Source organism: Cibotium barometz, chromosome 26 (assembly GCF_041138505.1).
Source record: "Cibotium barometz isolate CiBa-2024 chromosome 26, ASM4113850v1, whole genome shotgun sequence".
Classification (NCBI taxonomy): Eukaryota; Viridiplantae; Streptophyta; class Polypodiopsida; order Cyatheales; family Cibotiaceae; genus Cibotium; species Cibotium barometz.
In genome coordinates this window covers 15,240,423-15,262,824 of record NC_141071.1, presented here as the reverse complement: position 1 = coordinate 15,262,824, position 22,402 = coordinate 15,240,423, and the positions used below count along the sequence as shown (strand labels likewise).

The 22,402-nt window shown below is 45.4% G+C and overlaps 1 protein-coding gene across 4 annotated transcripts in view; it reads left to right on the top strand.

Annotated features, from left to right (window-relative positions):
• GCN2 (protein kinase family protein) overlaps positions 1-22,402 on the top strand; it is a 155,829-nt gene that overhangs the window by 126,058 nt on the left and 7,369 nt on the right. For all 4 annotated transcript variants that reach the window (XR_015269204.1, XR_015269205.1, XM_086820322.1 and 1 more), the window contains exons 20-22: positions 10,672-10,728; positions 10,945-11,076; positions 11,204-11,287. Coding sequence is in view for 2 of the 4 variants with exons in the window: in XM_086820322.1 (XP_086676448.1) it covers positions 10,672-10,728; positions 10,945-11,076; positions 11,204-11,287 (273 nt within the window). In the remaining 2 variants the exon portion in view is untranslated. The remainder of the gene's footprint in view (positions 1-10,671; positions 10,729-10,944; positions 11,077-11,203; positions 11,288-22,402) is intronic.

Sequence of the window (22,402 nt, the reverse complement as noted above, 5' to 3'; positions counted from 1 at the left end):
TACAAAGGTTAGAATAACAACATTTAAAATAAATGAATACGCCATACTTACCACCTGTTCACATGCAATAAAACATGTCAGAAGACAGGGCAAGCTTCACGGCTCACTGGTAGGCGTCCCCGCTTAGTAAGTGGCACATCATAGTAGGAAGCAAATACACAAATACAAGTCTCGCGAAAATAGTTTCAGACATGCAAAGATGGATGCGCGTGCACATGTAATGGACAAAGTCTCCCTTTCATGGAACTTGTACAAAACATTTTAGTTGGGCACGAATCTGGTGCGATAGAATGCGAAACCCTAGCCTTCCTATGGAGTGACAGTCACATAGGCCCGACGTGGTACAAACACAGGTCCTTCCATGGAGTGACAATCTCATGGACAAGATACCATCCTGGTGATACACGGGTGGCACCATACAGGCTCCCGTCCATATGGCACGATCCTGGTCACACACGGGTGGCACGAAACTGGCTCGTGTCCATGTGACACAAAGTGACTGGCCCTTTCACACGAGACACCGGCCTGGCCTCATGTTAACATGGCACAAATCTCGCCGCTCTATGGAGTGATAGTCCCATAGAAGTGGCACCAGAAATGGAGATGGACCAAATGGGCGGCCAAATGGTGACACAGGCAAATGCTTGTGCGTGATGATTTGGATTAAATCTCCCAACTTGCCATCTTGTACACAAAAACTATCCCGACCATGGGCACCACCCACCCATGCTGGATCCAAATGTTGTACTCACTAGAGCCATTGCCCTTGCATGAGCCCAGCTAACACACGAGGATCACCAACCCTTCCATGAGTTAACATACTCACTACTCTTTCATGAGTTTATGTAGACACTAGGGTCACCAATCCTTACATGCATGCATAACTACAGTAGTCAGAGTCACCAACTCTTCTTATTGACTTAAGAGTCACTAACTCTAATCACTCATTAAAGTCACCAACTCTCACATGAGTGAATCCATCATGCTTCAAGAAATCCTGCCGCATGGCATAGATCTTTGGAGGATTGTGACACCGATCCTAATTAAAACCTGACTGAGTGTCATGGATCAAGTCAGGGAGGGAAGGCTGAAGTCTCTAGCTGATGGCCTTGGCCAAAATCTTGTAGGCAGTCCCAAGGAGGGTGATGGGTCTCCATTGCCAGATCTCCAATCTGTCACTACCCTTTTTAGGAATGAAGTGAATCAAACCCTTAGAAAGCCTCTCTGGCATGGTACTTGTAATCATAATCTCATTGAAGGTTTCTCGAACGCCCTCCATGAGATCCCAGTGGCAAAGAAAGAAGGAAACTGGAAGCCTGTTCACTCCCGGGCATTTGTTCCTAGGGAGAGCCATCAATGCATCCGCCAGCTCCACTGCTATGAAGGGAGTCAATACGAAAGTCTGGAGAGCAGGGGGAACCACAACTCTCATGTGCAGCCAGATCCTCTCGCGCGGGTCCGCCACCTGTGGGGATAATGGGGCACCCGTGAGGAGGGATCGGAAAAAATCAGAGGTAATGGCTCTCACATTGGGGGGGAGGGGTATCTCTTGAAGACGCTGAAGAGAAGCAAGACTCCTTCGAATGCTCCTCTCCTGCGCACAAAATCCGTCCAATCCAATATGCTCTGTGTTGCCTCCTGCAAAAATCTGTTGATCTCGCCAAGGCCGCATCCAAGGTGCACGTGGAAGAACTTGATGTAAAATCTAGTCCCACCTATATCTGCTCTATCCTACTGTAGATCTAGGGGACATATACAAGGCTGTGCAGAATCCTACTTCCAGGGGTCCTCCAAGGATAGAATAACCAGAGCATGATTGAAGAAAGTGGTGCCCACCGCCAAGATGCCAAACATGCCCCCACGATCGCAAGCCCACTCATCCACATAAAATCTATCAAGACGAGAGAGATTGGGGCGGGTGCTCCTCCTATCAGACCGCGAGAAGCATAGGCTCTTGGGGTTCCACGGCCCACCCAAACTCTGGTAGATCATAGATGCCAAGGGTCCTATCCCCTAAGTGCCAGGATCAACTCCTCCCATGTAGAGTACTCTGTGCCTGGGGCTGTAGCCATGCCTCCTCGGAGTTTGTCCTCTGCTGACTGGATCATGTTAAAGTCTCCACCCATGCACCAAAAGTCAGAGGAAGGGCCTGACGGACTGTACTTTAGAAGGTGGCTCTACCTACTGTGGTGTTTGGGGCATAAACATTGAGGGAGCCCCACACAATCCTCTCCAACCCTAATGGCAACCCATTGCGCTCGCCTAGAGACTATGACACCTGAGCCTGCCACTGCCGGCAAGAGCTGCACGTTGATGATAGAAATACAAACTCCTCCGTGTGTCCCAGAGGGGCCGAAAGAGGGAGACCAAAAAGTGCGACTCCTACCTGGTAAAATCTTCCCATAGCAACGGGTACACCCCCTCGGAGAGATGGTCCTCCTAGAGGAAGAGAATGTCAATGAGTCCCCCAACTGTAGCTCTGTGTAGCTCTCCGCTCAGCAGCCTCACCTCTAACAGCACTGAGGCCCCCCTAAACCCTGAATGTTCCATGAGGCTATCCGCATGTCAATCTCTGTGGGAGACGGAACTATTGGAACTGCCCTCTACTCGAAGAGTCTTGGGCGTGTTCCCGTGGATGGCGGCAGCCATCGACTCCGAATCCCACTCCGTCGCCGGGGCATCATCCCCAATTCCGTCCCACCCCATCGCCCACATCCTCGCCACCATTCGAACCGTACCCCAACTTCTACCCCCGTCTCCATACATCTTCTCCTCCTTCCTGCCTCCACGCAACACTCTCTTCACAATTAACTTCACCGACCCATCCCCCTTCCATCTTCCTCAGCTTTCCAATTTATTCTCTCCAACCGCACGCGTCCACTTGGGCCTGCAAGGCCTAGCTTCTATCTCGGCTTTGCGTGACATGGATGCCTCCCTTTGTGCTGCCTTCCTCACCTACTTTCCCCTGATGGCCAACAGACAGTGTCTCACTTCGGCTTACCTTGCCCACCTAATTGGCCCTCTAGAGAGTTCGGTCCTCCATCGGCGTTATGATACTCGCATTAGTGGTCTCGCACTGGCCGAGCTCTTTGTCGCCACCATTGCTTTGGTGGCTCCCACCCCTTCCCTACCTAGCCCCCGTACCATCCACCTCTCCATTTTCTTCCATTACTCTCTTACTCCGAGAGATTCCCACCTCCCTACTACCCTTCGTCTCCACCCATTACATGGAGGCATTCCACCGTTTTTGCAGTGACCACCCATTTCCTTTCTATCATCTTGTATACAAAACAATCCTCCTTCGTTGCCGCCGATTTAGGACCCAGCTTAATAAGGGTGAAATTGCCTCCTTTACTTGGCTCTCTGCACGCTTCCTCACCTATCTTCTACAGCAGCCTCCTATCCCACTTACCTCTCCACCACCTGGCCAACCTCGCTAGTCTACCCACGTCGGCATCCCCCATCCGACTTATGGTGCAACGGGATCTTCTGGCCTCATTACATCAATGCACTGCTCCTTCCGTTACCCCTACCATCCTGCCTTCTCCCACTATCAGCGGTGTGGCGTCATCCAGCCATGCCCCATCCTCGACAGCAGCAGTATTTCCCCTCTCCGCCTCGCCACCTTCCTGGACAAAAACAGTATTTCCCCTCTCCACCTCGCCTCCTTCCTCAAGAGCAGCAGGTTTTTCCCTCTCCACGTCACCAACCATCCACAACAACCTCTCCAGTTCTCCATCTCCATCGGTAGCCAGCGGGACATCCTCGAGATCCTCTCCTGACACTCCTTCCACCATGGTGAGCACCGCCATCTCTGCAGTCACCCCTACCGTTTTCTCTAGATGGACGTCTTTGTCTACACCTACTTTGGGTTCTCCACACGAGGTGACCTTCTGTGTCGATCTAGAGGAGGGCATCGTGCGTTGAGCTTCCCGGATCTTCATTTTCCTACAGTGCTCCAAACTTCTCAGTTGGTGAGGTGACCTTCTGTGTCGATCTAGAGGAGGGCATCGAGTGCGTCGAGCTTCCCGGATCTTCATTTTCCTACAGTGCTCCAAACTTCTCAGTTGGTGATCTTCCTTGCTTGCGGTTCCCCGACTCTCCAGAGCAGGTGTCGTTGCCTCATCCTTGTCGAGCTCATCGCATAGTTCAGGGTCTGGACAACCTCTTGGTTGATTTCTGCACCTACTACACCTACCTCATCGACTACATCTTTGAGTTCTCATGTGATTGCCATCGCCAAAGGGATCACACTCGCCAGGCTGAGGACACCATTCCAGGTCTTCAGACTCATGTGTCCACTCTGGAGTAGCGCCTACTGCAGGAAGCGAAATCAGAGCTCACCCACCTCCATTCCTCATCTTCCCAGATCACAAAGGAGGTGGTGGAGTAACATGACCTGGTGGTGCAGCAAAGTGAGGAGCTTGTCTCTTTACATGCCCAAGCAGCCAACCTGGATGCCCTTTGGGAGTCCCTCCACCCTTTGCACTCACTTTTCTCTGGCCCTCAGAATTCTTCATCCACTGGGGTACCTAGTACTTTTTTGGGCAGCACTCACAGCTTTCCCCCATCATGAGGAACATCTTTAGTTTTTATGATCTCATTGTTTATACCATCTTTTAATGATGTTAGTACTTTAATTTTGCACCCACTTATCATAATGTATGCAACGCATAATGCATCTTTTCACATTTAACAATCTTCCACTGAAAATGTTTCCTATCTTCCTCACTGAGGATGGCGAGCACTCTAGTGGTGAGCAAACTGTAGCCACCAAGGGTGCCCACACCGCAGTGGGCCGGACCACCTCTGGGCGTCACACCGCCACACCGTAACAGCTTTACACCGCCACATTGCAACAGCATCACACTGCCACACCGCCCCAGTGGGTCAATCCTAGAGGAACCATCCCGGAGCATTTGGTGGACTATCCAGAAGTAGAGGTGCACCACCAACGGATACATGAGAGGTGCGCCCACCAGCATTGAAGGAACCGCACCGACACTTCAATAGGCATCTTCTAGAGATAGGATATTCTACCAAAAGGGCCACCAGTCAAGGACATCTTCCAAAGGTAGGAGATGCCACCGACTCCACCGACTCGATCATGTCTTGCAAGAATGCTTATATGGTCCCTCAACTCATCCTGAAGGATCTTTTATGCTTATTCCTTCATACTACATTGTAGCCTTAACCTTGGGTGCTGTAGTCACTTGTCATCAACTTGAGCCTATGTGTTGTCCTACTTGCTGTGACCTCTGTGTGCACGGTATAGTGAAGGGCATGTAACAGTGTCTTGGAGTAGTGCAAGTGTTGTCCAGCCTTATTTTCCCTCTTTCACTTGTGTTGTGTTCCACTTGATTGTGGCTATTCGTACGTGTGCTGTGCCGTGAGCATTGAGGATTCCGGACATACTGTCCAGAGAAGAGCCACAACTTAGTGTGCCGGGCAACCAACCCTGCTGCAATTTAAGCCACTAACCGAACGAACACAAACCTAACCTTAGGCTTCTACTAGAACCTAAAGTTGACGGGAACAACCTCTTTAACACCTTTCTTGTGGTGAAAGCATCCAAAACTTAGGCTCAATCTATGAAACCCACCATGCAACGCAAAGCATTGCTAGACACTTCTATTGAGGATGCCCATGGGCAGACTACTCTATTTTCTTGTGTGATTGATGATGACTCCTACAAGCTCTCTCAACAAAGGAACCCCCCTTGCGACAAAAGTCACTCCAAATTTCATAAACTATTTATTACAAGTCCTAGTTCACCAACGAGTGAATGTGAGTATCGACCCAAGGACATTGCAGGATTGATTGATTTCTTATCCACACAAAGGCGTATTCCACAAGGCTCTCTATTAGAAGGAAACACAAGATTGTGGAGAGACCATAAGGACTAGATGGACGGCAATATGCGAGTGATCTAGGTGAGCTTCAATCAAACTCAAGCTCCCATTGTAACGCTGAAACTCATCATGGACTACCCACATGAACTACCCAAAGTGCCCATAAACAAATTTAGTCACTATTTCGAGGGTGATGAATTGAATATTATAATACCTTAAAAATACAAAGGGAAAAATGTGGTGCTATTGTCAACTTAGTCACCAAGTGTTTTGTCGGGTGAGCAAGGGAAAACCTCCCTTAGCTTAATGTTAAAGCTTTTCAAGAGGAACACAGCTACACAGATGATAGTCATGAGAGACATAAAGATCCAAACATTTCAGCTAAACTTTGTACAAACCTTTGTGGTTATGGACTTCCAACAAGTGGCGGGTACAAAGCAAGCTCGCGGTGGCAATCAGCCCTCAAGCTCGGGGGTGAGTTCAGAGGACTCTATGGTTGGGTGGTGAGTTGATAGCTGCAATCTATTGCGGTCATGCGATGTGTATGATGTCGGGTCTATAAAACTTCGTTAGGGTTTTGGTTCTAGGTCAGATGACCCTTGGTTAGGTCATATGTGGACCTTACACCAGGGGTCTCCGGCCTCGGATTGCCTCTACGTACAAAGGAAGAGCTGTTGGAATCGGAGTTAGCAGATGATACCACGATGTTTGGCCTCACATGCGTGTCTCTTTGCCCTCCGGACAGCCTTGGAGATGTTTTGTTTGGCAACAGGAGCCACCATTAATCGGTATAAGTCAGTGGCATTTTGGATTAGTGATTCTCCGCATGCAGCTTGGGTTTGGATGTGGTTTACTTGAATTGAGAGAGAATGCACTGCCAGATACCTTGGCTGCCAGGTTGGCATTGACATCTTCCTAGCACAACAATTTTCACCTGAGCTCATGAGCATTAAAAGAAAAAACTTAAGCGTTGGACCAGCGGGAAGTTTGATTTGGCATTTGGAGCCTTGGTGGTGGCCACTACTTAGTTTATCACTTCTTGTTTGGTTTTCATAGGGGATGCATTGGTTAGTTATGTCACCTCATTTGGAATATTCAAGATCGGCTCTGAGCCTTGCTCGTTGCTCTTAGGCTGATCCATATTCTTGCAATCTTCAGTGGTCTTTAGGTACCATCTTGGAAGCTTCTTCACCACTTTTCGAGCTGATTCAGCTCCAAAAACATTCATCTCTTCCCTCGGACTGCTTTGAGGTGTGTTGTGATGAGATAACACACCCTCAGCATAGGCTGGACTGTATATATCATTATCATGCTGAAAATTTCCCTTTTCCTCGTCGTCCTCGTCCTTGTCCTCAAACCGAGAGGATGTGTTGTCCCCAATTTTCTGAGGAAAAACATCACTCTTCTCTCATCACGGCTGATAATAACCTTCCTATCAACTGGATCATTCAACCGGTATGCCTTCTCATTCAAAGCATATCCAATGAAGATGCATTTCTTTGACTTTGCATCAATCTTTTTCCTCTTCTCGTCCGGTACATGAACATATGCATAACAACCAAAAACTTTCAAGTGAAATATTATTTGGACAGCTTCGGCCCAAAATCCATCACTTACGGTACTTGCTCACACAATCAAGAAGAGTACAATTCTTTCTCTCAGCTACTCCATTTTGTTGAGGAGTATAGGACATTGTGAGTTGATGATGTATCCATGCTCTTTGCAAAACTCATTGAATGCCCTTGAGTTGTATTCTCCACCTCTGTCGGTTCTCAATGCCTCAACTTTTCTTCCTTCCTGATTTTCCAGCTTTGCTTTGAGGTCTTGAAAACACTCCAAAGCCTCCGATTTATGCTTTAAAAAATGCACCCAACACTTCCATGAGTAGTCATCTATGAATGTAATATAATATGACGAACCTCCATGAGATGGGGTTGGAGAGGGTCCCCGAATATCACTATGAATCAAATCAAGCACTCCCTTTGCTCTAAATGTTTCATTCTTTGGAAATGGTATCCTTGCTTGCTTGCCCATCATACATGGCTCACATACATCCAAATTTACATGTATCTTTGGAAGACCAATCACCATACCTTTTTCATGAAGCAAATGAAGGTTGCCATAACTCAAAGGACCAAATGTTTCGTGCCACAATTGACTTGGGTCATCCCTCAAAGCCACCAAAGCTTGCTGATCCATAATGGTGCCCAACTTATACAACTTTCCAACATCTCTTACGCTACGACCTACAACCTGGAAATTCTTCTTGAAGTCTTTGATGAGGCATTTATCTTTATAGAACTCAAGCTTCATGTCTTGATCTGCAATACAGCCCACGGAAAGCAAATTCCTTGCCAAGTTGGGAATTAGTTAAGGGTTTTAGGGTTTAGTTTTTTTGATATGATTTTTCATATTGAATGAAAACTGAATTGTTATGTCTCTATACCCTTCAATCCCTTGAGAACTATTGTCACCAAGAATCACACTGTTTTTACAGCCCTCTTCCACAAAGTTTGAAAACCAATCTTTATGATAAGTCACATGAGAGGATGCCCTGGAATCTTTATGATAAGTCACATAAGTCACATGAGAGGATGCCCTGGAATCAAGAAACCACTCACCATCATGGTGGGTTGAGGTTTCTGTTGACATGAGGAGCTCATCCTTTTGCTCCCTTTGGCCTACAAAGTTTGATGTTTGCCTTCCACGTTTGGGGAAACTACGTGCTTTTCCTCTTCCTCCATTTCCTTCTTGTTAATGCAGCAATCCCTCTGCATATATCCATCTTTTACACAATAATAACACAGGCCTTTGCTTTGGAATCTAGTGTTGTTGGATGACCTGAAATTTCCTCTTACCGCTAGAGCTGAAATTTTGATTGAATCTTTGATTTTGTGGCTGTCCAAATGATGAATTCTCACCATGACTTTGCATAGGACAGGTGGAAGCAGATCTGAAATCGCTTCTTCCACAACCTTGTCCACCTCTTTCTCTTTGGAAGTTTGATCCCACATTATATGCCTCTCGACTCCCCCTCGAACCCTTTGGGGTCTTGCCTTTCCGGTTCATCTCCTTTTGAAGTAAGATACCCGAAAGCTCTTCAAAGGATGGAGTAGATTCCCGAACCATAAGAGTTGTACGCAAACTTTGATAGCTTGGTGGAAGAGCCTTGAACACGATGCTTACCATATCCACATCATCCACATGATCACCAATCCCACGCCAGTTCGTCACATACCTCATTGAGGCTTGTCAAGAAGGACGCCACCAACCCGTGCTCCTCCATCTCCCAGTTGTGAAGCTTTTGCTTCAAGTAAAGCACCTAGTTGTGTGTTCGTTGCTCCATACATGCTGCGGAGGGCCTCCCACGCCTCCAATGGGGAACTAGCGGTACTTATGTGGAATGAGATGATCTTGCACCAACATGCTGATCATGCACAAGGCCCTTTGGGCTCTACGATGAAACTATGTGCTTTTTGTTGAATTTCAGCATCAATGGCTGCTTGCTTCTCCTTCTCTTCAGGTGTTAGTTCCTCATCATCAGTGGATGAACCCTCTTTTGCATCAATTGTCTTTCTCCTATAGGTCTTCCTTATAGGAGTATGAGCCCTTTTCTCCACACCGATAGTAATCGCCCATAGGTCCTTTAAGACCAGCAAATTCTTCATCTTGAACTTCCATCTCTGGTAATTTTTACCATCCAGCTTGCTATTCTCAAGCAACACTAGGGCATCCAACTTCTCTCCCATTTTTGTATATTCACTCAAACAATGGAGCAAGGTGAAGTATTTTCCTGGAATTAAACTTGAGAAGGGCCACGGTCTCACGCTAGACTCGACACCAATATGGGCGGAACACGCACAAATCCACGCACCTATTTATATGGGCTTGCTCTTTGCAGGGTTCTCTTTTTGTCATTTCCCATCTCTAAACCCCGAGATTGTGCTCAGTCACATTTGTAACTCGGGGAGAGGACTCTTATCATCACCCCACCTATGTGGGCCTCCCACACCGGAGGGCTGGAGTGGAAAGCTTGAGTGAATTTTCCTTTATTTTCTGGCGAGGAAAATGCTCAAAAACCAGCTCTCTGTTTATATTTGCAGGTTGCAGATCCACACTTTATTAAAAATGGCCGCCCGGGCACTTTATCATTTATAGCCTGCATGACCTTGATTGCTTAGGTTTGTTTGGCTTCGTTTATTCTTTATTGCTTGTTTGGCTTCTTCCGCTCCCTCCACTTAGTGTTGATGTAGCCCACGACCTTGGATTAAAAGTACTATTTTATAGACCAACCTTGGCTATTAGTAGCACTAAGCCTTATACTTCAGATTTTTTCTTTTTTTTTTTAGGTATTAATCTGCTTTTAACGTGACCCAAAGCCAATCCACATCTCATCCTACTTGTGGCAATCCAGATCTCATCCTACTTGTGCCAACATCCAATAAGTCCCCATGCCCGAGTAAGCCCTAACCATAATTCTCAGTTAGCTTTTAACTCTTACCCTCAGCCTTACCTGATCTGGGTTAGTATATCCCTTAACCTTAGGTCATCAACCCCTGGTTAATATTGGACTCAACCCAATTCAAGATTTAATAGGTGGTGCCTTATAACACGTGCTAACCCAAATTCAGACATTACTTACAGAGAGAGGATGGGGAATTGATTTGTAACTCAAGATGCAACAAGGTTAGCCTTTTAAAGTAGTTCTCACATGACCTGTCACCATGTCTTGTGTTTGTGCTGTGACAAAATAAATTATGTATCATTATTAAGGAGAAATATAGTGATGAAATTAAGTGTCATCTTTCGGTTGGTGTAGGGAGACTTTGATATAATTGGAGACTCTTCTGGCTTAGCTGAAGCTGAAGTTATTAAGGTATCAAGTCACCCTTGCAGAAAAAGCTAATTGTCAGCAGCAGCATGTCTGCCAATGCTTATATTCATACAGCAATTTCAATATGCCGTAATTCTTTTGATTGATTCAAATGATTAAATAAGTCCAAACTTTGACCTGGCCATGTACTGGTTTGAAACTGGCATTGCTTATCACTAAATAAATATTTTACTCTCATAATGTATTCTTGTGTCTCAGGTGGCAGTTGATATTCTATCTAAGTGTGCAATCAGTGATGTCTATGAGATACACATCAATCATACAAGTGTTCTCGAAGCAATCTGGTCTTGGAGTGGTGTGAAGAAACATGAAAGAAAAGATGTTGCAAAAGTTAAATCCTCTCAATCCACAGTTTGTATAATTGAAACTAAAGATGTCTCCTTTTTTTATACCTGTATCTTTTCTTACTCTCGAAGCTTGATTATGTAGGCAATCTCACACATGAGTGTGTATGCAGCTTCTATCTTCAGCTGGATGTGCTCCACCTCAATCATCGGATAGAAAATCAAAATGGGTTCACATTCGTCAGCAACTTGTGCAGGTAGAGGTCTAGAAGCTTCTAGTTTTGCAATGTGCAGTGCCACTGTAATCGTGTTTGCCTTGACTCGTGTATAAATAACTATCAAGTGTGGCTCTCAAATATACTGCCTTGAAAATTACTATCCATTAAAGTATTCACTAAATCAGCTAACAAATGCTAGTGATTATTATTACATGTTTATGACAATGCTACCATCTATAATGGGGTCAGAAGACCCTTTAAATACCCTGGAGTGTATTTTCCTTGTTACCTTTTGAAGGATCCTAGTGTTTAGGACTGAAGGAGTTGGGACTCCAAAAAGCTTACTAAGACAATAGTCTTACAGCTACATGTAGGGGTTGTGTGTTATATTAGACTATGACGGTCGTCTCCGCATACAAGGAATGGCCTCTTGTAGTTTGGAGTCACCTTGTGAGCCATAGTAGGACTGAAAGAGTTGGGATTCCAAAAAGCTTACTAAGACAGTAGTGTTACAGCTACATGTAGGGCTTGTGTTATACTAGACTATGACGGTCTTCTCCACATACAAGGGGTTTGCATAGAAGCCTCAATGTGAGGAGCTTCTTGCAGTTTGGAGTCACCCTATGAGCCATAGTAGGGCTATGGGGATGTACAAATTCTTTGAGATAGGGACCTCAAAAGCTTTTGGGTCTCCACTATACAACCATAAGCACCAAGACCCATCAGATATCTTCATTGGGATCCTAGTGAGTGGGAGTGGATTGATGCAGCCAATCCTATGAAGAGTCAACCTTTTTCAAGCTACATTGTCCGTAATGCCAGGTTCTTTCTGCCAATGAGGTGATAGCTCAAGTGGTGAAGATGTTTGCCTAGGACCAATTGCCTAGGACCAAGAGGTCTTGGATTCAAAACCCCCTTTGGTGCTTCCTCGACGGCATCGCCTACGGGTGGATAATTAAGTGCCTACGGGTGATGAAAAATTGGTAACTATGGGAGGATCTTGGGCCAAAGGCCAGTCGGAAAAAAATAAATAAGTAAATTTAAAAAAAATGCCAGGCTCTTTCTACACAGACAGATTCATAGGACTCCTACCCTCAGGCCGCACTAGGAGAGCTATGACATAACCCCATTGATTCAAAAGAGATTTTGGCATAGACTTTGGCACTTCATACAGGAGGAGCGATATCTCCCACTCCTTTTGGTTATTCTTACACGGTGGCCTTCCCATTAATCAGAGGGCTATTTTTATAGTAGACCCCACCCCGCGTACCCTAGATGCCCGGTAGCTTGTGAGACAGTGCAACATTGCATATGGGGGTGTAGAGCTGCCTATAGGATTTGGGGCTCTATATCTCAGCTTATGTGCAGAGGTGTAAGATTATCTTTCATATAATTGTTTGTAAGGGACTCCTCCCTAGGATCACCTAATACACAGGCTTAAACACAATTAGTACAAACAAAGAAGGGTGGATGCAAGCTCACCACCCAACGATATGTTTACGATTGCAAACCTCCCCCAATCCAAGGTCTAAGGTTCCACTCCCACGAGTCCATGCCAGCCTTGGCTTCCCATACCACCAGTGCTTGCCTACAAGGGTCCTAAGAAAGCCTCTTGGTCGAAGTCTCAACCACAATGAATAAATAATAACCCAAGACTCACTTATATCGTGCTTATTGTTGCTATAAATAACAGTCCAATCATAAATAGCCAATAACCTTGGATTAATTAAGTCTGAACCTTTCCACTTGTATCTACGTGCTTTTCCTAATCCCAGGGCTCTCTTAACGCTGTTGGATGAGTCCCTAACCCCAATTGTTAGTGCTAGGTACGTAACATTCCTCTCCACTTACGACATTTTCCACTCTTGGAAATAAATGGAGGAGAATCTAGCTACTTGCTTCAACTGTCTCCGAAATCAAGTTTATACTTGTCTATCAAAACCACATAAGCCTTATACTTGTCAATCAAAACCACCTAAGCACATATCAAGGAACCAGTGCAACTGAAGAATATGACGATGGAAACAAGACAAAAAACATACCCTTTTCAAGTGCTTAAAGAACATAACATGCTTCAATCCTCTAATTCCTATGGAATTGGAAATCTGAAATCGTTGAGACAACTATGTGCTAGCTGCAACATAATATCCATCCTTTTGAGGATTTGATAAATCCTCGTACCTTAGGGGATATCATACCTCCTTCTCAAAGACTCTTAAAACTATCAAGCACTACAGTTATCTCTCCTTCAAGCTATAAAGTCTGAAGGAATCTGGGTTTTAACCCCACTCGTATGGGAGATTAGGGTTAGCACAGGTCAACAAGGTTATGGTGGATAAAAGGTATTCATAGTGTGTAAAATAGAGAAACAAAACTTCTAGAGAGAAAGCATATGCATGACTCAAAGGTATCTTCTATTGATCAATGTGATCCAAGATTCAAAGAGTACAATGCCTTTTATAGGCTTAAAAGCCTTTTCTTTGACACATCACATAAACTGGGGCAATGACACATGACTAACCATATGGCATCACTAGGGCAATGACACATGGCTAAACATAGGGCATCAAATCTTATCACACTCACACATAAAAAGGCTTTAAGGGCTATTTCACACACACACGAGGCTCCGAATACCCAACAAACCCCCGTTCGGAGCAAAGGTGGTCAGGCCCAACATGCAAAAGAAGTAGCTACCTTCTTTATCACATGCTGCAAGGAAGCAATCTAGCCATGCGCACCTCCCGTGCCATGCTAATTCTCATATCAGCAAGTGACTGAAGCAACAATTAAGCTCTTCGTCACCCCCCCTCTCTCCCAACAGGGATAAAAAATAACCCGGAACCTTTTATAAATGAAGGTGATACAAATACATAAAGGAAAAACACACACATGGATCAGATTTCAGGAGACTCCCCGGGTAGAGAACGCATGATTTACTCATAATGATGAAGCTTAGAAACCCCACTCGCCTAGAGTGCGGTCTTTGACCTGGACCATTGCAACATGAATTTCTTCTTTATCAACAGCGTATTCTTCAAAAGAGTCTAGAAGATCTTCTTCAAGGAGATTGGCATGATGCTTTTCTTGCTGTTTTCCCAGCTTTTTGAAGCAGTTGGCCTACTTGGGCCTCATCCTTTTGTTGTACTTGCACTAAATCTTCTTGTTGGTCTTCCAATTCTTGTTTGTGTTGATGAAGGCTTGATCAATACCTCTGTTGGTTTGCTCCTCTTTGTTCCTCCTGTCTTTTTAAATTAAAAGTGATACCCGATCATCAAAAGTAGTAGTAGCAAGACGTAAAACCTCTAGATTTTGTTGGAATCGAGTGATCCCATGCATGCCCTTGATGAGCATTGCCATTTTATTCACATCATCAGGCACACATTTCAAGCTGGGAAGCTCCTACACTAATGACCCAAGCTTGGCCAAATGATCACTTAACTCTTCATTTTCATACATGTTCAGATCATAAAATCTGAACTTGAGAAAAACTTTAGAGTTGGTGATGTGATCACCTTCTAGCTTCCCCCAAATCACCTTAGAAGTAGACATGGAGTCGATATGATGCACAACAGAGTTTGAAAGGCGCTCCCAAATAAGAGCAATAGCACTCTCATTTTGTTGCCGCCATGATGTTGACTGGTTTGGATCTTTGAATCCTGGATCTACATCATCGTCGGAAACAATACCCCATACTCTTTCTTACATGAGGAGAAGTTGTACCTTGGTTTGTCAAGGGAGAAACCCAATACCAAAAAACTTTTCAATGGATGGTTCAAACATCATGATGAGAAAGAAGGTTTAGACCTTGAATGAATAGTATCTTTATGCAAGCGTGGGAGTGGATACCTCAGGCTCCATGCTGATCACAAGAAGAAGCTTAAAGAAGGGGGCGGCAAGGCAAGCCATGGAAATGCCAGCGAATTGGTCTGAGATGGTGAGTGCAACAAAGGCAGGCAGCTATAAGACGACAATAGTTCGTCAGAGGTGGTGCATACATTGAAGAAACGGATGGCCCTCAATAGTCGGAACCCGCGCATGCAGTTGATGGCATTGGCACTACTGGAGACGTGCGTCAGAGCTGGGCTCAGATTTGGCATAGGGGGGTGGAGATCTGGCGTAGGCCAAGCTGGGGTGGAGGCGGACATCTCCCCAATAGCGCCGCCATGAAAATGGGCGGCACCGCCAATGAGTTGGGCGGCGATGGCCTTGCACCAATGCGCCCAGAATTGGCGATGAGGGTTGGCTCTGGGCAAGTACTCTCGACAGCTAGAACGGCAGCGATCAGCTTGAGAGCCTAGCTCTAATACCATTTGTGGGAGATTAGGGTTAGCACAAGACAATAAGGTTATGGTGGATAAAAGGTACCCATAGTGTGTATAGAGAGAGCATATGCACGCCTCAATGATATCTTATATTGATTCATGTGATCCAAGCTTCAAAGATTTATAGGCTTAAAAGCCTTATCTTTGACACATCACATACACTAGGGCAATGATGTTGGCCCTTTCGGATGCTAGAGTTAGGGTATGGATAGCAATGAAGCACACACACTGACAAGAAGCAACCCGACTGGGAGCAGGAGTGGGAGAAGTGCTTGCATGTATATTAAGTGATGAGAAAATGAAGTACAAGTACAAGATATAAGTGTAGTGTCCTCTTACACTACTAGATGTCCAGGGGGAAAAACCCAATGGAAAGAAGTGCCCCTGGTAAGTCCATGTTCACACATAGCACTACTAATCTATAAGATTTGTAAGACGCCTTCACCCTGTAGTGATGTTGTGAACTTGTACAAGGTAGCAGATCACTCCCTGTAGAAGAGTAAGCGTAAAGCTTTGCGGAAAGCTTCAAACTTCTCTTGAGGCAACGCCTTGGTAAACAAATCTGCAACATTGTCCTGTGTAGGGCAGTAGGTCAAAGTGATCTCCCCTGCATGAAGCCTCTCTCTTACATAGTGATAATGTATCTCTATGCGCTTGGTACGAGCATGGAAAACCGGATTCCGTGCCGCGGCCATAGCACTCTGATTGTCAGTGAGTATGGTGGTGGGTGTCTGCTAACACTCACGAAGATCTATAAGTAACCTTCTTAGCCATACACAATCTACCGTAGTAGTGAAGGCACAGGTAGATGTGGCAACAGTGGATTGCTTTTTACTTAACCGTGATATGCATGAACTGCCCATAAAAATGCAATTCCCATTGGTAGATTGCTAAGTGTCATAATCACCTGCCCAATCCGAATCACTGTATGCATGGAGCTGCAAACTGCCCCCCCTAGGATAGAACAATCCAACATCCGAGGTGCCCTGAAGATAGTGAAAAATGCGTTTCACAGCTTGCCAATGCTTTGTCCCTGGGCTGAGCATGAATTTGCTTGACTGGGACACACCAAACTGAATATCTGGACGTGTATTGCACAAATATATGAGGCAGCCCACTGCCTGGCTATACAGGCTCATGTCATAAGGCTCTCTTGCATCATACATACTCAATTTGAGCCCGTGTTGTTCAGGTGTAGAAATAGGCTTACAATCCTGGAAGCCAAACTTATGCAGGAGTTTCTGTATGTATTTGGATTGAAGCATAAAAATGCCTTCATCCATCTACACAAATTTTATGTCCAAGTAATAGTGCAATAAATCCAAATCTAGCAGTTCAAATGAGGTCTTTAATGTAGCTTTGAAAGCTGAAATTGCATCCTCATTATTTCCAGTCAAAAGCATTTCATTCTCGTAGAGTATGAGCATAATCAAAATACCATGATCCTCTTTGACATAGAGTGTGCTCATAGTTGGACTATTGTTGAGAATCCCTAGCTAGTCAAGTATGCATGAATTTTCTCATACCAAGCCCTTGGAGCTTGTTTGAGACCATAAAGTGCTTTGCGGAGCTTGCACACTTTGCCTTCTTGACCAATTGGGGTGAAACAGGGCTGCCCCTTGTCTCCTACTCTATTCGGTCTATACATTGGCGAGATCTCGGATTACATAGACAGACAGGGAGGACCAGGAGCACATTTGGCAGGAGTCTTGATACCGATCCTCTTGTATGCAGATGATATTGTTCTTATTTCTGATTCACCAGAGGGGCTGCAGAGGCATTTGGATGCATTACGAGCCTTTTGCGAGGATCGGGAACCTTGGAAAGACCAAGGTCATGATCTTTAACACCTCCTCACAGTGGATAACTAGATCTGCAGTACAGTTTACATACAGTGGAGAGCCTGTGGAGTATGCTACCTCATATGTATACCTTGGGATCACTTTTGCTGGACCTTACTGTGAACCTTGGAAAGACCAAGGTCATGATCTTTAACACCTCCTCACAGTGGATAACTAGATCTGCAGTACAGTTTACATACAGTGGAGAGCCTGTGGAGTATGTTACCTCATATGTATACCTTGGGATCACTTTTGCTGGACCTCAGTTCTCAATTCGGAAGGCGGCCGACGCTAGATTGACGAGGGGATATGCAACTCTTGGCTCGCTAGAGAGGCAATGCTCACAGATACAGTTTCAAGAGCCGAGGATGAAGCTTTGGCTATTTGATACTCTAGTTACACATGCACTACTGTATGGTGTCCCCATCTGGGGTCCTAGCTTATACCACAGGAGAAGACAGAGGAGGTATATGATGGGTGGAAGCCGATGGAGAGGCCCCTAGTGGCGATGATCTCACGCATGATTAGGAGTAAACCATCAGTGCCACATGAGATTGTGTGGGCAGAGATGGGCGCTACACCGATAGTCACAAAGGCTCTATTCTAGACAGTGACATACTGGCATAGGCTATGGGAGCTTCCACTTGATAGATACCCCCGGCTAGCCCTAGAGTCCTCGAGACAGTTGACACTCGAGGGAGATACAGAGTGCTGGTATGCACAGGTAGGCACTTGGTTTGGCATGCACAACATGCAGATGGAGGCACTCCCCCCCTTCCAGTACAGCATAGAGGCCCTGTCATTTGCTTTGAGCCGCACAGAGCGGAACAGGGTTATCAGGAAGGACATTGTTAGACTGGATACTCATAGGACATGGAGTTCACCTAGTCGTCCACTGGGGACAAAGATGGCCTTCTACAAAGATCACCTCCTATGCCTGACAGAGGATGGGTTTATCATCCGTCCACGCTACATGGACATACACCTATCCTTTGGGGTGAGATGTGCGATCGGCCAGATCCGCACCTCGTCCCACCAGCTGAGAGTGGAGACTGCCAGATATGGGCCTAGGGCGGCCGCACCAGAGGACAGGATATGCCAGCTCTGTCACACAGAGCCCGAGACAAAGGACCATTACATATGCCGATGTCCCGTGTACTATGAGATTCGGGGGAGGTTCCACTGCCTCTTCCAAGCCGGGTTCAGACCACTTTCTAGGATCATGGACTTCCCGGATCAGAGATGCCTGGGACTTTTTCTTCTAGAGCTCCGTAGACACAAGGAGTCCTTAGTGAGATCCAGATCAGCTATACTTGCTCGAGGCCCAGCACAGAGAGCTCTCACTGACTTCTTCCATACCAGCACTCCGAGGGCCGATCCACCCATCATACCCAGACCACAGGCTAGTGTAGGAGCTCGGCCGAGAGGTGTGACACTTGACAGAGCCACTGAGTTATGCAGAGATCGACGCCCCAAACCCCATGGCCCTCACCCACGGCCACACCACCACAGGAAGATCCGGGCCATCATCTCCCATCATCGCAGGCATAGTTGTTTCTCGTACCGGTACGAATGGGTTCGTATGGTACGATACCGTACGGTATCGTACGGTACGAGTTTTTTTTTTCCAAATTTTTTTTCCTTGAAAAAAAATAATTCCAAATGCTAAAAAAAATATAGAAACCCTGCTTTACGAAGATCCCAAATGCTCGCAATACTTCGCAACTTTCGTGTCCACTCAGTATTCCATATGGGGTTGTTGAGAGACCTAAAAAATCTAGCAAGGTAGACTGGTAGTGTACACTTGATTGGTAGGATGAGAGAATCTTGCTACATCACTTGGGGATCCCTGGTATAGGTAGGTTAGATAATTAGATTCTCAAGTTATGCACGAGGGAGAAGATTTGGACATGGCCATTTTGATCTAGAGAGGAGTCCTTAAACTTATCACCATAGATGCACTCCTCGTATATGTGCAAGGACGGTCCCTTAGTCATAAACGCTACACTGGGAGACCTTTGGTATTGCATTACCCATCCAGGTTCTTTTTTGGAGACAATCGGGAGATCCAACCGGGAGAGACACATATCCATGTTCTGGTTCCTCGAGCACTGTAGACTCCTCCCCTCCCAACCTTCCCTCACATTCAAGCTTGAAGCTCCATAGGTTGTAAGTGTAAAAAATAAAAACCGTATTTTATCGTACGGTATCCGAAAATTTCATATCGTACCAAAAATTCCTGTACGGTATCGTATTTTCGTACCGTGACAACCATGATCGCAGGACCTTCTTGCGCCAGCTCAGTTTTACCACCTTGAGCACCATGTCACAACGGCCCATGAGGGATGTATTAGGGTGATATGAGAGCTCTCTGCTCATGTACCTAGATCAGATTTTAAAGTTCTAGATTTTTGTTATCGTTCTTTATTACTATTTTGTACCCAAGATTATGTACCTCATGGATATGATGTAACCTTTTGGTCTCATAGGTTATTTTGGCCTTTTGAATACGTTAATACAACTTTCTTTCTCTCTCTCTCTATCTCTCTCTCTCTCTCTCTCTCTCTCTCTCTCACACACACACACACACACACAGTGGCCCCCTTGGCCTTCTTGACTCTTGAAAGTTGAGTCTTCTCTAAGTTACTACAGTGTACACTGTACTGTACATACTACAGTCACCAGTGTACACGTTTTGGTCTAGACTCTAGGCTCTGTTTCAAGTTCTTTCAACTTTCAAGTTTCTATTATTCTCCACTCAAAATCTGCAGCTCACATGTGACTTGCGAGGGTGTGCCCACTGCCCACACAAGTCTGAAATTCCAAAATTTGAAATATTTCAGAATATTGAAGCCTTGACTCCTCATGTCTGACTCACAGGAAGTGTCGTCTACTCCCAAACAGGTATTAAAGATGGGATGCAAGAAGGGCTTGGAATGGGACTATGTGACTATTGTGCAAGAGGCATGCATACTTGCAAGTGCAAGTTTTGTCCCCATGTATGGGATGGAGGCCCACACCGCATCCGATCACATATTTTGGGGATCAAAGTCCAAGGGTTGATAAATGCCCACATGCCCCCCAAAGTGTAAAAGACATATGTAGAAGACTTCATATGCAGGTGTTTCAGCATATGGGCCAGAGGTTAGCATTGATGCAGAGGTTGCTGATTTGGGTGGTGATGATGTATATGATGCTAGCATTGGCATTGGTATGGAAGGCACTAGTGGGGCAGCAACCGGATCTTTTGCTATGGGATCAACAGCACAAGAGGGTTTCTCAAGGAAGAGGAAAAAACTTCAAAAACCCAAGGGGCGTTGACAAATGCATGGCAGCTACAAGCCCGAAAGGATGCAAATAAGGGTGCGCGCAGGTTCTTTTATGCAGAGACATTCCTCATTGGAAAATCAAGAGTCCCTACTTTTCAGAAATGATAAGGGCAATTGGGCAAATGGGTGCTAGCTACAAGCCCCCTTCTTATTATCACTTGCGTACAAGGGAATTGACTGATGAGGTCAAGTGCATTGAAAATAATTTATTAGCAGTTTGAGAGAAATGGAAAAAGTATGCATGTACTATTGTATGTGATGGCTGGTCAGATAATAGAAGACCCATCATCAACATTATGGTCTCTAGTGGCCAATATAAGTCAGGGGAGTATAATTTTGAGGTCTTGAAAGAGGCCATCTTGGATGTAGGGCCATCAAGCTTGCGTGGACAGTGCGGCAAATTGTGTGCGTGCAGGTCAATTGATAGAGCAAGAATGGCCTTCCATCTTTTACACTAGATGCACATGCGATTGCTTGGATCTACTTTTTGAAGACATTGCATAGTTGGACTGGGTTGCCCATGTCTTGGACCAAGGACTGAAATTTTGTTGCTTTATCACAAGAAAGCAAACAGCCTTGGCCATGTATCGAAAGCATAGTGCAAAGGAGTTGCTAAAGCCTTCGACCACCAGATTTGCATCCACATTCATAATGCTTGCAAACTTTTGGATGAGATGGTGTACAATGGGTTGAGAAGGCTGGTTGTGAGCGCAGAATGGTGCTCATGGAAGTCATCATGCACAAAGAAGGTTGAGGATGTTGTATCTATCATCTTGGGCAGCATTTTTTAGATAGATGCAAGGATGATTGTGACACTATGTAAACCAATATTGAAGATCCTTCGTTTGGCTGACAAAGAAGGGGCTACCATGGGTTTGATCTATTAGTTGACAGACCTCATGGTAGAGAAAATAGAGAACATGACAGGTGTGGATCCTGTGAAGCTCAATGCCATGAAGGAACTTTGTTTTTGGAAGATGGGATATGATGCATGCTACGGGCTTTGTCTTGCATTCTGCTTGGAGAGGGAAGGGCCGAGATAGTGATGCGGAGGTGAACAACGGATGGATGAAAACCATAGAATGCTACACTAAAAACAATATAGAGGAGAAAAGAGTCTTGGTTGATGAGTTGGATGTATATCGATCGGAGGGAAAGTCCTTTGCTCATGCCCTTGCCAAGGATGAGAAAAGAATGCAACACGTAAAATGGTGGGAGACATTTGGGGCAAGCACTCCTAAATTGCAGCAGCTTGCTATCCATGTGTTGTCTCAAGGAAGTTTCTCATCACCATGTGAGAGAAATTGGAGTACTTTTTCTCTCATTCATACAAAAAGGAGGAATAGGTTGAAGCCCTCTCACACAAAGAAGTTGGTATATATACATACCAACCTCCGTCTCCTTACAAAGCTCAAGGAGAGAGGGTTTGAGAAGATGGAGGTGACCTTAGAAATGGTCAACGAAGAGAAAGATGATGATAGACTCATTTCCTTGCAGGAACTACAAGAGCCAAATGAGGAAGTAAATGTAAGAGTTGTCACAGGTGCAAGCGCAAGTGTTTCTGCTGAGCCAGATGATGATGAGGAGGAGGAGGAGGAGGAGGAGGAGGCTAGTGATGATGAGGGTTCTCCTTCGCACTCCTTTAGGGAGGAGAATGAA